Here is a 15,059-nt window from a genome sequence, read left to right on the forward strand (position 1 = left end):
GGGACAGTCCTGGGGGACTCAGCCCTGGTGTGGTTTGTGATGGAGATGAGGGCAGAGGGGGTCTGGCTGCTGGGTGAGGGGTTCCTGGGTGTCCTGGGGGGTYTGGGGGTGATTCCTTTGAGCTMTGSGGTGACTCTGGGGYGACTCTGGTGGTCTGGGGGTGACYCTGGTGGTCTGAGGGTGGTCTGGGTTTAATCCAGTGCTTTGTGAGTACCTCCAGGAGGGGTCTGGGGTTATTCTGGTGGTTTGGGGGTGACTCTGGGGTGGCCCTGTTGGTCTGGGGGTGGTCTGGGGTTACCCTGGTGGTTTGTGGGTGACTCCAGGAGGGGTCTGGGGTTGTTCTGATGGTTTGGGGGTGACTCTGGGCTGGCCCTGGTAGTCTAAGGGTGACCCCTGGCATGGTCTAGTGTTATTCTGGTGGTCTGGGGGTGACTCTAGGAGTAATCTGGGGATGGTTTGGGGCTCTCCCTCCACCCCCAACCCTTTTTCCCCCCCTGTTCCCCCAGGGGACCGCACGTACCCGCTGAAGCCGTGGCTGCTGACGCCCATCTCGGGCCCGCGGGGTCCGGCCGAGCTGCGCTACAACGCCCTTCACTCGCGGACCCTCGACCCCCTGCGCCGCACCCTGGGGCTGCTGCGCCGCCGATTCCGCTGCCTGGCGGGCGGGGGGCTTCAGTACAGCCCCCCCAAAGTCTGCCAGATCTTCCTGGCCTGCTGCATCCTGCACAACATCGCCCTGCGCCGCCGCGTCCCYCTGGAACCCCCCGAGGGGCTCCCGCCCGCCCCGGATCACCCCGAGCCCCCCGAGCAGCCGCCACCGTCCCCCGGGCCGGGGTCCCGTGAGGGGCGGGCGGTGCGGGCCAGGGTGGTGCAGCAGGTCAGGGAGGGGCTCGGCTGAGGTCTGGGGGGATTGGAGTATTTGGGAGGGGGCTGAGCCCTGATTTGGGGAGATTCTGAACCTTTGGAATGGGGTGAGGCCCAGTTTGGGGGATTCTGAACCTTTGGGAGGATGTTGAGCTCTGATTTGGGGGGGTTCTGAGTCCTTGGAGGGGTCTGAGCCCTGATTTGGGGGGGTTCTGAGTCCTTGGGGGATGCTGAGCCCTGATTTGGGGGGGTTCTCAAACCTCTGAGGGGGCTGAGCTCTGATTTGGGGGGGTTCTCAAACCTCTGAAGGGGCTGAGCTCTGATTTGGGGGGGTTCTGAACCCTCTGAGGGGGCTGAGCCCTGATTTGGGGGGGTTCTGAACACTTGGAGGGGGCCGAGCCCTGATTTGGGGGGGTTTTGAACCCTCTGAGGGGGCTGAGCCCCACTTTGGGTGGATTCTGAGTCCTCGAGAGGGTGCTGAGCCCTGATTTGGAGAACTCTGGATCCCTAGGGTTGTGGGTGAACCTCTGGGAGGGTTCTGAATCCCGATTTGGGGGTCTTTGAGCCCTTGGGAGGGGTTGAGCTCTGATTTAGGGTGGCTTTGAGCCTTTGGGGYGTTCTAATCCCCAATTTGGGGGGTGCTCTGACCCCCAAAAGTGGCAGTCTGTCACTTTGTGGGAGTCTTGCTCACCTTTGGTCTCAAACTCAGTCCCCCAGCTGTGTCTGTGTTCATTTTGGGGCAAATAAACATCTTTTTTTTCAAGTCTTCATTGCCCTGCGGTGTTTTGGTGAGGGGGTGGGGAGTGCTGCTCACCTTGAGGGTCACTGGGCTGCAGGTAGAGGCTCTCAACCCCCCCTCYGTGGGGATTTTGGGGGTCTTTAAGATGTTCCCGTGGTCGGGGTGATCCCCCTGACACCTCCAGCCCCCAAAACCCCACAGGAAACCCACGGGGACCCTCAAAAAACCCCTTGGGGACCCCCCAAAACCCCACTATATCCCACGGGACCCTCACCTTTCCCACCGTCCGGTTCCAAAAAGCCCCCTAAGCCCCCCCAAACCTTTCTAAACCCAAAAAATCCCCTCAAACCCTCCCGAAATTTCCCACTCGGGCCCTTTCCATTCCCCGCGCCGTTGCCATGACGACAAAACGCCGGAAGTGGTGCTACCGCCAAACCCTTCCCCCGCGGCGCGGCCGCTTCCGGTCCCACGGGAGAACGGGTCCGGCGTGCAGCRGTGACGCGCGAGCGGTTCCGGGGTCAGAGTCCGCGGCCATGGCGTCGCCGGAGACCGCCGGGAGCAGCTGCCGGGTTGGGACSCCCGAAAACGGGACGGGAGGGTGGCGATTGGGGGGCACGGGGGGCTTGGGGAGTCGGGGAAGGTCAAACGGAGGGGTTTGGGGGGTCTGGGAGCGGAGGACGGGCGGTTTGGTGGTGCAGCGCTCTGGTCATGGGAGTTCTGAGGGTGTAAGATCCGTTCCGTGGTGGTTTTTGGGGTGCAGGATCCTTCGCAGAGGGGTTTTGAGGGTTTAGGACCGCAGAAAAAAAGCACTTTCGGGGGTTCAGGACCCCTGGCGGGGGAMGGTTTGGGGTTCAGAGCCTCATGAAAAACAATTTCGGGGGTGCAGGATCCCTCACGCAGCCCTCCCAGAGCAGTTCTGACGGTTCAGAGCTCCCTTTCCCCGCAGTTTTGGGGTGCTTATCCCCTTTTTACCCCTCAATCTTGAGCTGCTGACACTTCCCCCCATTCCTGAGCCGTTTCCCCCCCAATTTTGGGGTGCTGACCCCCGTTTTTTTTCCCCCCAGCTGGAATTCGCGGTGCAGATGAACTGCCAGGGCTGTGCCGAATCCGTGCGGGCGGCGCTGGACGCGGCTCCCGGTGAGACCCCCGACCCTTCCCGAGCTCGGGGACCCCTCCCAAGATTTTGAGGGACCCCCTTTGTGCCCCCCCAGACGTGAAGCTGCTGGAACTGCGGCCCCAGGAGCAGTCGGTGCTGGTGGAGACCACGGCGGCGGCCGAGCGAGTGCGGGAGCTGCTGGAGAATTCGGGGTGCAGAGCCGTGCTCAAGGGCATGGGGGGCTCTTCCGAGGGTGAGAGGGGCTTGGGGGAGTCCCGGGAGGGGTCCTGGAGGGATTTGGGGGAGTCCCGAGGGGGTTTAGGGGGTGCCAGAGGGTTAGGGGGAGTTTGGGAGTTGCAAAGGAAGGAGTTGGGAGAGTTTGGAGAGGTCATAGAGGGGTTTGAGGGGTCCTGGGGGGCTTTGGGATGGTCACAGAAGGGTCTGGGGGGGTTCCAGTGGGGTTTGGAGGGGTCTCAGTGGGGTTTGAGGGGTCCTGGGCGATTTTGGGATGGTCACAGAAGGGTTTGGGGGGGTCACAGAAGGGTTTGGAGGGGTCTCACTGGGGTTTGAAGGGTCCTGGGGGCTTTGAGATGGTCACAGAAGGGTTTGGGGGGTCTTAGCGGGGTTTGGGATCCCTGGCTGGGGTTTAGGGGTGGAAGTTCAGTTTTGGGGTGAAAGTTTCGGGGTCCCTCAGGTTGTTTTTGTGATGGGGGTGGTTCTGGGGGTCCCACACCCTGACATGTCCCCCTCCCCAGTTCCCCCCGGGGGGGCTGCAGTGGCGGCACTGGGGGGTCCCGGTGGGGTCCGGGGCCTGGTCCGGTTCCTGCAGCTCTCGCCCGGTCGCTGCCTCGTGGACGGGGCCGTGTCCGGGCTCCCCCCRGGCCCCCACGGGCTCCACATCCACGAATTCGGGGACCTCTCGGATCCCTGTAACAGGTAAGGGGGGGCGGGTGGGCTGCGGGGGGGGTTGGAGGGTGTGGGGACCCCAAATTTCACCCCCCATGTCCTGTTCCCCCCCAAAACAGCTGCGGGGGCCACTTCGACCCTGACGGGGAGACCCATGGGGGACCCCAGGACCAGCACAGGGTGAGCTGGGGGAGGATTTTTGGGGGTCCTGGGGGTTCTCAAGGGGCTCTGTGGGTTTTTGGGGTCTCTGTGAGTTTTGGGGTGGTTTCTGTGAGTTTTTGGGGGGCTCCTGGACCCCCTCTGCCCCCACAGCACGCCGGGGACCTGGGGAACATCTGGGCTGACGCCGAGGGCCGAGCGCGGTTCAGGATCGAGGACACGCGGCTGAAGGTGGGAATTGGGGGTCTGACCCCATTCTGTGACTGTGGCAGGGTCTGCCCCATAATTTGGGGGTCTCTGTRAGGTTCTGACCCCTCCAATCCCCCCCTCCCCAGGTCTGGGACATCATCGGCCGCTCTGTGGTGGTGGCCGAGAGCGAGGATGACCTGGGCCGGGGGTCCCACCCGCTGTCCCGGGTCAACGGCAACTCAGGGCCGGGGTGAGTGCAGGGAGAGGTTTTTTTTGGGGGGGTTTGGGGGTCTTCCCCCCCTCTGACCCCTCCCCGTGTCTCCAGGCTGGCCTGTGGCGTGGTGGCCCGTGCGGCCGGGCTCTTCCAGAACCCCAAACGCGTCTGTTCCTGCGACGGCGTCACCCTCTGGGAGGAGCGGGACCGGAGCCACGGGACCCCCCCGGGGACCCCCGCCATGGAGACCCCCAGCCCCCACCTCTRAGAGCCCCCCGGGACCGAATAAACGCCCCTCGCTCTGCAGCCGCTGCGGTTCTGGGGGGGGGAACGCGACCCTCGAAATGCGGCGGCTCCTTTAAGGGGGGGGGCGTGGCCACAGTGAACAGGCGGCTGTAGGGGGCGTGGTCTGTCAGAGCGTGGGCGGGGCTAACGCGGCGGGAACAGAACGGGCGGTGCACACGGCACGCAGGCGCGCGGAGGCAGGGCGGTGCGCACGGCACGCAGGCGCGCTGCGCACGGCACCGCCCCCGCCGCCTTCAGGAATCGCCGCCATTTTGAAGCCGCCGCCGCCGCTGCCGGTTCTGTCCCCGCTCCGCTCCCCCCCCCCCACCGATTCCCGCCGCGATGCGTCCCGGCATCAAACTCTTCGTGGGCAATGTCCCCGAAGAGGCGACGGCGGAAGAGTTGAGCGAGCTGTTCGCCGGCGTCGCGGGGCCGGTGCTGGGCGTCGCCCTCATGAAACAGTTCGCCTTCGTGCACCTGCGGGACGAGGCGGCGGCCGCGCGCGCCATCTCGCAGCTCAACGGGCACCAACTGCACGGCCGCCGCATCGTGGTGGAGCCGTCCCGGCCGCGCCCCACCAACACCTGCAAGATCTTCGTGGGGAATGTGTCGGCCGCGTGCACGAGCGGGGAGCTGCGCTCGCTCTTCCAACAGTACGGCCCCGTGGTGGAATGCGACGTGGTGAAAGGTACCGGACCCGCCGCCGCCGGGGCCGCGCGGCCCCCGCCGAGCTCGGCCCGCGCCGCCGGGTGACCCGTGGCACCCGAGTTCCGTCCGACTGCGGCGTCGCCCCCGCCCGGACCCCGGCACGGCCCGGGCTGGTGGAGCGGGGGAGGGGGTTCTGCCGTCTCCCCCCGCCCGGAATCGGGGCCCGTGCGAGCTGCTGTAACCCCTTTCCTGCCAGCCACATCCTCCTCCATCGCCTCCGCCTGTCCCGGCCGGGGCGGTGCGGGTCTGTGTGGGTCTGTGTGGGTGGCCCAAACCCCTTAACCCCCCCGCTTCTTAGCAGCCACGTGTCTTCCATCGCCTCCCCCAGGCTCAGGTGGGGCTGTGTGAGTCCCTCTGGGCTCCCCAAATCCYCTCCMACCYCCCCWAACYCGCCCTATAGCTACCGTGAACCCCYTTCCAGGTARCCACATCCYCYRSCCCYAGCTGGGGTGACCCCCTGMCCRSTGSTGCCACCTCTGTGACCCAATCACCCCTGACCTACCGTGGCCTGGCCTCCCCAGACACGCTTGGACACGGAGCTGGGACATGCACAGAACACACCATGAAAATGCCCCTCCAAGGGGCTCAACGGTTTTACACTGGGGACCCCCAACACAGCCTGATGGGGTCATCCCCCTTCCACCACCCCTGTGTCACAAAGATTGTGTGACAGTGTCACTTCCTTCCTCTGATGCTGCTGTCACCTCATCCCCTCTCACCGGGAGTCCTGRTGATGTCCCCAYGGTGCCCGTGTCCCCCCACCYGCAGTGGGGGGATGTTGTTCCTCTGCTCTCTTGTCCCAGGTTGCAGCTGCCAGCAGAGCCCGGCAGAGCCTGCCTTGTGTCCCCTCGGGTTCAAGGCCACCACAGGAGGTGGCAGCGGGTTGGGAGGGGACATGGAGGGGACATTCCCCTCTTCAGGCTGCCAGAGTGGGTCATGTGGATGTGGGACAGGAGCCAGGAGGGCGGGATGGCAGAGTGGACAGGAGGGGGTGACATGGTTCTGATGCTGGAAGGTCTGGGATGGTTTTGCTTGGCCAGCGACGCTCTCAGCACACCCAGCACACTGCACACCCTTGTGTGGGCTGTCACTGGTTCCGGTGGTCTCGGTCTGTGTCCACAGGGGAAACACCACGGGGTCACTGCCCTGTGCCGGCCCCGGACCCGTCGTGCCACAGGGGCAACCCCCTGACTACCRAGGGGGCATCTGACCCCCAAACCTGCTGGGCCAAGTGCTACAGGTGGCCACCAGAGTTGGCCACCAGGTCCCGCTTCCCTGCTCCTCGCTGTCCTCAGATGTCTCTGTGCTGCCGAGCCGCGGTTGTGCCACGTGGTGCCGGCTCCTTGCCGTGGCTGGGCACTCATGGGGGGTGCTCAGGTCCTTCCCCTCCCTCCTCTACCCTCTGTCTTTCTTACCTCCCTGTTTTCCTCTTTGTCCTTGTTTTCCTCTCTCCTGCCTTACCCCTTCTCTCCCTCCCGATCCTCCCTTCTCTCCCTTTGTCCCCCTCTGTCCCCTCTCGCTCTCTGTCCCTGTCCTGCTCTCTGTGCTGGCGCCGGTTCTCTCAGCTTTGCTCCGCTCACTGCCAGGACGTCCCAGCTGAGCCCATGGTGCTGGCACTGCCAGCCCAGCACAGGGCCCTTTGTCCCCATGTGCCAGGGAGGGGTCACAGGGGGTCACAGGAGGCAAAAGCTGGGGGGACGTGGAGGGAGCCAGGTGGGCTGGGGGAGGCTGTGACCTGGGGTGGGCTGCGACCAAATTAATGTGGGGCAGAGCCGACAGTGGTGGTCGTGTCTTCACCAGCGAGCGGGGCCGGCAGCGCCGTCCCAGGGCCAGCAGTGCCCATCCTGCACCCGTCCCGCTGCCGCCACACGGCTCGTTAGCGCCGGCTCCTGTAACGAGTTGTGTTTTCTCCCCTCACTGCTCTCTCTGCTGCTTTGTCAGACTATGCCTTTGTGCACATGGAGAACGAAGCCGATGCTAAAGTTGCCATCGAAAACCTAAATGGGAAGGAGGTGAAGGGGCGCCGGGTGAACGTGGAGCTCTCCACCAACGTGCAGAAGAAGGGCACGGGCCAGGCCCCGCCGCCCGCCCTCGGCGTCGACAAGACCAAGCGCATCGGCCTCGAGTACCGCGAGAAGTTCCAGCCCAAGATCGAGGGCTTTGACCAGCAGCGCCGGGCGGCCGATGCCGCCTTCCCCTCGGCCGCGGGCACCGGCTACGCCGCCACCCCCTCCCTGTAYGATTACCAGCAGCGCTTCGGCGCCAAGTACGACGCCTTCGACGCGCAGCCCCGGCCCGCCTCCCCCTCCTACTTCGGCAGGGACCGCAGCCCGCTGCGGCGCTCACCYACCCGCGCCGGCTACGCGGCGGTGACGCTCCCCATGACGGCACAGCCGGCCGCCTATCGCGCCCAGCCCTCAGCCTCATTGGGGGCCACGTACCGYGCCCAGCCCTCGGCCTCCCTGGGTGTGGCATACCGCCCACAGCCCACCACGGGCCAGGCCGCCGCGTACCGCGCACAGCCCTCAGCCTCGCTGGGCAGCGCCTACCGCTCCCAGCCCTCGGTCGGCTCCCTGGGTGCCACGGGCGCTCAGCCCGCCGCCGCCAGCTCCCTCGGCTCCTACGGCGCCCAGCCCGCCGCTGCCGCCTCCTATGGCGCGCAGCCTGCTGCCGCCAACTCCCTCAGCTCCTACGGYGTCCAGTCCGCTGCCCTGGCCTCCTCCTACAGTGCCCAGCCCGCCTCGGGCTACTCGGCCGGCTACGGTGCCCAGCCGGCCATAGCTGCGTATGGTGCCCAGCCCGCTGCTGGCCCGGCCAACTCCTACAGCGCCCAGGCCGTGGCCACGCACGTGGTGTCCTACGGCGCCCAGCCGGCCGCAGCCTCCTACGGTGCCCAGCCCATGGATGGCCACGCCAGCTCCTACGGCGCCCAGCCTGGTGCTGCACTGTCCTCCAACTACGGCGCCCAGGCCGTGGCAGTGCATGCCAGCTCCTACRGYGCCCAGGCCGTGGCGGTCCACGCCAGCTCCTACRGCGCCCAGCCCATGGCCGGCCACTCGGCCTCCTACGGCGCTCAGCCCGCGCTGTCCGCCTCGTACGGCGCCCAGCCCGCCGTGGGCCACTCGGCCTCGTACGGCGCCCAGCCCGCTGCGGGCCTGCCCGCGTCCTACGGCAGCCAGCCCACGGCTGCCGCGCTCCCCGCCGGCTACGGCGCGCAGACGGGCTCCTCGCTGGCTGCGTCCTACGGCAGCCAGGCCGCCGTCGCCGCAGCCTCCTACAAAGCGCAGGCCTCCGCCCCGCTGACGGCCGCGTACCGGGCCCAGGCCTCCGGCGCCATGGCGGCCTCCTACCCGGCGCAGCAGCCGTCCTCCGCCGCGCTGGCGGCTGCGTACCGAGCCCAGCCGGGCAGCGCCTACGACGGGCCGAGCCAGCTGGGGCAGCCGGCCGGCTCCTACCTGGGCCTGGCGCAGGCCGCCGCCGCCGCACCGCCCTACGAGCGCACCCGCCTCTCCCCGCCTCGCAGCGCCGCCTACGACGACCCGTACAAAAAATCATCCTCTCTGGCTAAAAGGTACGGTGCCAGGCGGGGCACCGACCCCCACCCCTAYCTCCTGCTGCTCGCCGGCTCGCCGGGCTCCGGCGCACCGCTCGCGGCTTGACCGGCGCCACGCGGCACCAGTGTGGCTCGCTATCGCCCGGCGCGGTGGGCGCCATGGCTCCGCTCACGCCGCGCAGATCCCGGGGGTGGGACGGGGCTTGGTGCGGGCGGGGGGAGGTGGCGGCACATGGCAGGGCCTCCGTGGCGTCCGGTGTCCGATCCCGTCCTGCGCCGGCCCTGCCCATCGCAGTGCGTCCCCGGGYGGATGTGGTGCCGCTGCCGGCAGTGGATCCGGGAGCTATCCCCCCTGGCTGACCCCCGTCTCTTCTCTCGCCCAGGTATGGCTCYGAACGCCGGCTGTCCGAGCTGGCCGATTACCGGCGCTTAGCGGACTCGCCGCTGGCGTACCGCCGCTCGCCCACCAAGTCCCCGCTGGACTACCGCCGCATGCCGGACGCGCACTCCGAGTACGCCCGCTACTCGGGTGGCTACGGCGACTACCTGCCCGCTGCCCGCGTCCACTCAGGCTACCAGCGTCGCCTCTGAGCCGGCCACAGGCCCCGCTTGCCACCCCGCCAGGGCACGGACGGTTCTTTTTCAGCCTTTTTTTCTGGTTTTGCTGTTTGAGTTTTTTAGAAGGTTCCGCGGTTACGGTTGGCAGTGGCCGCGCGTTTTGTCCCCCGCCGGCGCTCGGCGCCAGTTCATAACCTGCTAATGGTTGCGGCCGTGTGGCCGAGACTCTTTTATACCACGAGTTGTCCCATTTTTTGGGTGCATTCCCCGTTCCCAGCGTCGGGCCCGGCACGGTGCCGGGGTTTTTTTACGACTGTAAATAAACATTGGGGGTCTGCTCCGGTTCCCAGCGCCTCCCGCCTGCTTCTTTCCCAGTCGCGGGGATCTGCTCCCACCCCTGGGGGACACCTCCCAGTGCCACCATCATCACCCAGCACGGGCTGATGCCACTCCCGATGCGTCCCCACCACAGAAGAGCTGGATTTGGAGGATCTGCAGCATTCACAGCTGGCAGCAGGGAGTGCTGCACTCAGCAGTGCCATGACACCAGCACRGATCTGTGCTGGGGCTTTGTTTTGGGTGAGAAAAGTTGGTTTTGAGGGGTTGTGCTGTGTTTGAGCAAGAGCTGTGGTGGTGTGTGTTACTGTCACCACTGTGACCCTTCCTGCGGGCACTTCCTCTCCCGTCTCTCACTAGGGAGAGGTCACAGCCCAGTCCCRACTGTGCCATGGCAGGGACGGCCAAGGCTCATTAACCACCGCAGTAATTAGCCAGGCGGGAGGGTCTAAAGCTTCTCCCCTCCTTTCCAGAGAGGCCACACAACCCCTGGRCCTGGCCACGAGTCTGCAGGTGTGGCTATGGCAGCGCCCTTGGGTGACACTGGCACTGATCAGCACTGGCAGGGCAGAGGCAAAACATCACCAAAGGGATGTCCTGGGCTTAATGGCCTTAATTAATGAGCACCAAGGGGCACGGAGTTCAGTGTGGGCCATGGGGGGGCCATGTTTGGGCAGGCTGGGGACAAAATGAATCACTTTAGGAACAAACAAAGCAGTCTGGGGACTCATTAGCCCCAGGGCAGGTTAAATAGCAGCTCCTGCCACCCATGAGGAGGGAGAGGAGGAAGAGCTGGGGGTTAAAGACCCCCTCTGTAACCCCTGGGTGCCCATTTTGGGGGCCCTAGGACTGTTTTGGGGGTGCCCTCCTTTGGAGCAGCCCCTCTCTGAGAGCTGCAGTCAGCATGGGCAGCACCGGGGGGTCCAGAAGGTGCCATGCCATGTTCTGAGGGGATGTGAGTGCAGAGAAAGAAGCGTGGGCAGAGCCAGCGCCGTTTGTTAAAAATTTTGAGTTTATTTTACCGGAAAGGGGGGTTGGGGGACTCTAAATCACTGTGCGGGGGGGATTCCACCCCCGCTGGCGCGGCGGCCTCCGGTCAGCTACGGCGTTGGGCTAAAAACCTACCACTGGATTATCCACCCTCTTAAAAAAATAAAGGAAAAAAAGGCAAAACGACGACTCGGGAAGAGCTCCGGGGGAGCGWGGGGGCGGCGAAGCAAAGCAAAGCTGGCGCTGGGGGACGGCTGCAGCTGCGCGCTCACACCTGAGCCTGGGGCGGGGACCCAAAACTACCTGGAAAAGCAAAATCCTGCCCAGGGGGGCGGGGGAAGCTGGGGGAGGGGCTGAGCTAATCCTGCCCGGGCTGAGGACGAGCCGCGCGTCTGTAAGGAACGGGCCCGGGAGCGGCACGCGGCGGCGGTGGCACCCGGCGCTGCCCGAGACRCGCGGCGCCGAGTCGGCGTGCGACGGGACCCCGACGTCCAGCCGCACAAATCTTACCTGTAAGAGAAAAGAGGAGTTGGCGCAGGTGCCCCCGGGGCCGATCCGGAACCGTGCCGAGCCCCGGTGCCCCGGGGAGCTGCGGCTTCCTGGCAGCAACAGAGTCCTGACGTGGAGCAGCAGCGGGGCTCCGGCCCACCGGGATCCCCGGCCCACYGGGAACCGGGCACAGCCCACGTGGGCACGAGCTGCCCCGGGGCCGGGGGCTCTGTGGAAACCCCCCACCCTGTGGGGACTGTGCTGAGACAGAGCCTGGCCCAGCAGGAACATGAGTTACGGCCGGGAGAGAGACACCAGCGCTGCCCCGCTAATCACAGCACCTTCTCACCACAACAGGGCTTTAACGCCCATGGGGCCTGTTGTGTCACCATGACCCATCACCCGCCTCAGGCTCAACCAGCACAACCGGGACCACCGGCAGCGGGGCCCCCCAGCGGCGCCGAGAGCCGCCAACGCGCTCACCTCCGGCTCAAAAGGCGGAGTAGCGCGCCCGGTCCRCGTACGGGTCCCGCCCGAAGCGCTGCATGTCGTAGAGCGACGCCCGGGCCACCGAGGAGACGGGCGACAGCTGCCCACGGTCATACGTGTACGCCTCTCCGACGGTGCTGGCCGCGGCGGCCGTGCGGCGCAGGGGGCTCCTGTCCCGGGTGTAATACGTGGAGGACGCGGCGGCGGCCGCGGCGGTGGCAGCGGCGGCGGCAACGGCGGCCGCCGCGCCCGGGGTGGGCAGCAGAGCTCGGTCGTACGCGTCTAAGGTGGTGGGGATGCGGCCGGCCATGGCCGTGGTGGCGGCCAGGGCCGAGGACTGGACTTGGGAGTACTGGGCGTACTGGGAGTACTGGGCCATGGTCTGCTCCGCGTAGGCGTCGTACGCCGAGGCCGTGGCGTAGGAGCGGACGCGGTAGCGCTTGTAGTAGTCGGCCATCCCGCCGTAGGCCTCATCGTAATACACGGTCTCCCCATAGCCCGCGGTGTAGGGAGTGCGCACGGCTCCGTACTGCTCGTTATAGGCCTCGGCAAAGTCCGCCACTTGCCCCGGGCGATCGACCGGGCACTCCTTAGACCAGTGCCCCTCCTTCCCGCAGCGGTAGCAGCCGCTCTTGTCTCCCATCCCGGGCGCCGTCCGCAGCCGGCTGGTGGACAGCTGCACGCGCATCCGCTTGCCTTGGGGAGAGGGAGACCCGGCGTCACCCCCCGGCACCGCGCCCTGCCCACCCCCAAAACCTCGGGCATCACTGTGGGATCCCTCAAACCAGCCCAGCGTTGGCATCAAGGCCATGGGATCCCCCCGAGCTGATCCTGACACTGGCACAAAATCTCCCAGTCGCACCCAGCACCAGGCCACAGAGACCCCGAGACTTTTCTTTGAACAAACTGAGGGATAAAAGCCCAGGTCCTCCTTGSTCTGGAGTCCCTGTCAGAATAACCAGCTCAAACTGTTATTTTGTTATTCAGTTATTTAATTATTGCACCAAGACTGAATTATTTTAAGGATTGGATCATCTGAGATTTTGCAAAGGGAGCTGGAGCCAGTGGTCCATGGGACCCTCCCGAGAGGGCATCAGCACCACAGCAAAGGAACCTCGAGAGTCTCCACCAGAACCACGGGACCCCCAAGAGTTGGCACCAGCCCAGGGGACCCTGATAGCCACCCAGGACACTGTGGGACTCCTGAGAGCCACCGCTGGCACCGCTGAGGGCAGGGGTGACAAGAGCCACACCAGCTCCCACAGGTAAGGGGGCAGTTCCAGGCAGGAGCTGGGGTGCAGAGGAGCCGACCCAGCAGCCCCCAGACACGGTGCTTGCTCCCAGCCCCATTTTCCTGATATCGCCCCAAATTCCAGCAGGACAGGGACACCATCAGTCCTGCAAGGTGGCCCCAGGGGCAGAAATCACCCTGAACCAACCAGTTTGGGGCAAATCCTCCATAATTCCTACAAACCCAGCACTGCAGAGCTGCTCAGCCCCGACACGGAGCCACCGCGGTGCCCCTGKCCTCAACAGCAGATGAGGGCACAGGGACAGCACACGGCACCAATGATTCCCCAGAGCCAAATTCCAGCACTCTGGGATGAGAAGAAGCTCCAAACGCAGCAGCCACGATTGAGTGGGGACGGTAACACCGAAATCACCCAGAACTTCCCCATGCCCCAGCCCAGCCTGGAGCTCCCCGAGCCCACAGCTCACCTTGGAACTCGGTGTTGTCCAGCCCTCKGATGGCCTCTACGGCATCCTCRGCCCGCTCCATGTGCACGAAGGCGTAGTCCTTGACGATGTCRCAYTCKATGACGGGGCCATACTCCTCGAACTTGGCGCGCAGCTCCAGGTTGGTGCACGCGGGGCTGATGTTGCCCACGTGCAGCTTGGTGGAGGCCTTGCTCTTGTTCTTGCTGGCCTCCACGTTGATGCAGACGCCGTGCAGCTTGTGGTGGTGCAGGTTGCGGATGGCGTCCTCKGCCGCCGTCTTGTCCTCGATGTGCACGAAGCCGTAGTTCTTGATGATGTCGCACTCCAGCACCTTCCCGTACTGCTCGAACAGGGAGCGGATCTCCTGCTCCGTCGCCTCGCGCGGCAGGTTCCCGATGAACAGCTTCACCATCGCGACCCGCCTGCGCCGGACAGCGCCGCGGTGAGCCGCGGACCGCACCGAAACCCCCGGGAAAAAACAGCCCCGTCCTCTGGGTGTGTGCCTGGAGCTGCACCCACAAACAGCCCCGAAACCCCCAAAAAACTGCCCCAAAATCCCTGGAGAAACAGCCACGTCCTCTGGGTGTGTGCCCAGGGCTACACCCATGAACAGCCCCGAAACCCCTGAACAAACAGCACCAAAACCCCTGGAGAAACAGCCCTGTCCTCTGGGTGTGTGCAAGGGGCTGCATCCATGAAAAGCCATGAAACCCCTGAAAAAACAGCCCCAAAACCCCCCAAAAGACAGCCCCAACCTCAGTGAGTGTGCCTGGGGCTGCACCCATGAACAGCCCTGAAACCCCTCAAAAAACAGCTCCAAAACCGCTGCAGAAACAGCCCTGACCTCTATGCCTAAGGCTGTGCCCGCAAACAGCCCTGAAAACCCCCAAAAAACAGCCCCATCTTCTGGGTGTGTCCCTGGGGCTGTGCCCCACTAAAACCCCAAATAAACTCCCCAAACCTCTCTGTGTGTGCTTGGGGCTGTAGCCCCAAAGACCCCAAACCTCTACAAATAAACACCCCAAAACTCTGCCCCTGCTCACTCATGGCACCCCAAATCCTCAAAAACCCTGAATTTCATTGTGGGCCCCTGGGGCTGAAGTCCTCTCAGAGCAGAGCCATAAATACCCCAAATAAACACCCCAAAACTCTGCCCCTGCAGGGCTGTCCGCTGTAACACCCCAAATCCCCCTCAAATAAACACCCTGAACCTTTGTCTGTGTCCCAGGGTTGTGCCCACAAACACGCCAAATCCCTCTCAAATAAAGACCCCAAAGCTCTGTGTGGATGTCTGGGACTGTGCCCACAGACATCCCAAATCCCCCCAAGAATCTGTCCCTGCTCCTTCAAACACCCCAGATCTCCCCCAAAATAAACACCCTGAATCTCTGCCCGTGCCCCTCCCCGGCTGTGCCCACAAACACCCCCTAAAAAACACCTTAAACCTCTGACACCCCAAAAACACCTCAAGCCTCTGACATCCCGAAAATCACCTAAACCTCTGACATCCCTTTTCCTGCAGGGCCGAGCCCCCCCAGASTGCACAGCCGCGCCCCGAACCCCAAAACCCCTCAAGGGCAGAGATCCCCCCAATTCCCTCCGTTCCTTCTGCGCCTGAGACCCCCTCAGACCTGAGACCCCACAGATCTGAGACCCCCCCTCCCAAACCCCTCCGCTCCACAGGCCCGAGACCCCCCCAAACCATCCCGGATCGCATCCCCCGAGGGTTCCCGGTGCCTCAGCGGGGCCGTGGCCGGGTCTGTCC

General features: G+C 65.0%; 3 protein-coding genes across 4 annotated transcripts in view; 2 read left to right on the forward strand and 1 right to left on the reverse strand.

The window, feature by feature from the left end:
* Window positions 1-2,088: 2,088 nt before the first annotated feature.
* CCS (copper chaperone for superoxide dismutase) lies at window positions 2,089-4,517 on the forward strand. The gene is given in 8 exon segments (XM_057388164.1): window positions 2,089-2,172; window positions 2,668-2,740; window positions 2,815-2,952; window positions 3,455-3,635; window positions 3,725-3,785; window positions 3,918-3,995; window positions 4,100-4,203; window positions 4,279-4,517. Coding segments are annotated over 8 exon segments (849 nt in total). The 5' UTR covers window positions 2,089-2,136; the 3' UTR covers window positions 4,457-4,517.
* Window positions 4,518-4,645: 128 nt separating this feature from the next.
* On the forward strand, window positions 4,646-9,615 carry RBM14 (RNA binding motif protein 14). Of its 2 annotated transcripts, XM_057388162.1 has the most exons (3): window positions 4,646-5,140; window positions 7,102-8,731; window positions 9,097-9,615. In XM_057388162.1, the coding sequence occupies exons 1-3, from the start codon at window positions 4,795-4,797 to the stop codon at window positions 9,302-9,304; spliced, it is 2,184 nt and encodes a 727-aa protein (XP_057244145.1). In that variant the 5' UTR covers window positions 4,646-4,794; the 3' UTR covers window positions 9,305-9,615. The 2 variants fall into 2 exon arrangements, with proteins under 2 accessions (XP_057244145.1, XP_057244146.1); XM_057388163.1 differs by lacking the exon at window positions 7,102-8,731 and having other exon boundaries at window positions 4,670-5,140; window positions 9,097-9,223.
* Window positions 9,616-10,583: 968 nt separating this feature from the next.
* The window catches only part of LOC130587201 (RNA-binding protein 4B-like), a 5,712-nt gene continuing 1,236 nt past the window's right edge, over window positions 10,584-15,059 (reverse strand). The window contains 2 exon segments of the mRNA XM_057388166.1: window positions 10,584-12,271; window positions 13,295-13,716. Of these exon segments, the coding sequence (XP_057244149.1) occupies window positions 11,577-12,271; window positions 13,295-13,716 (1,117 nt within the window). The 3' untranslated portion in view covers window positions 10,584-11,576.

The sequence above is a fragment of the Malurus melanocephalus genome, unplaced genomic scaffold (genome assembly GCF_030028575.1).
Source record: "Malurus melanocephalus ecotype Western Australia unplaced genomic scaffold, MMel_1.1 scaffold_1628, whole genome shotgun sequence".
In the NCBI taxonomy this organism is placed as follows: domain Eukaryota; kingdom Metazoa; phylum Chordata; class Aves; order Passeriformes; family Maluridae; genus Malurus; species Malurus melanocephalus.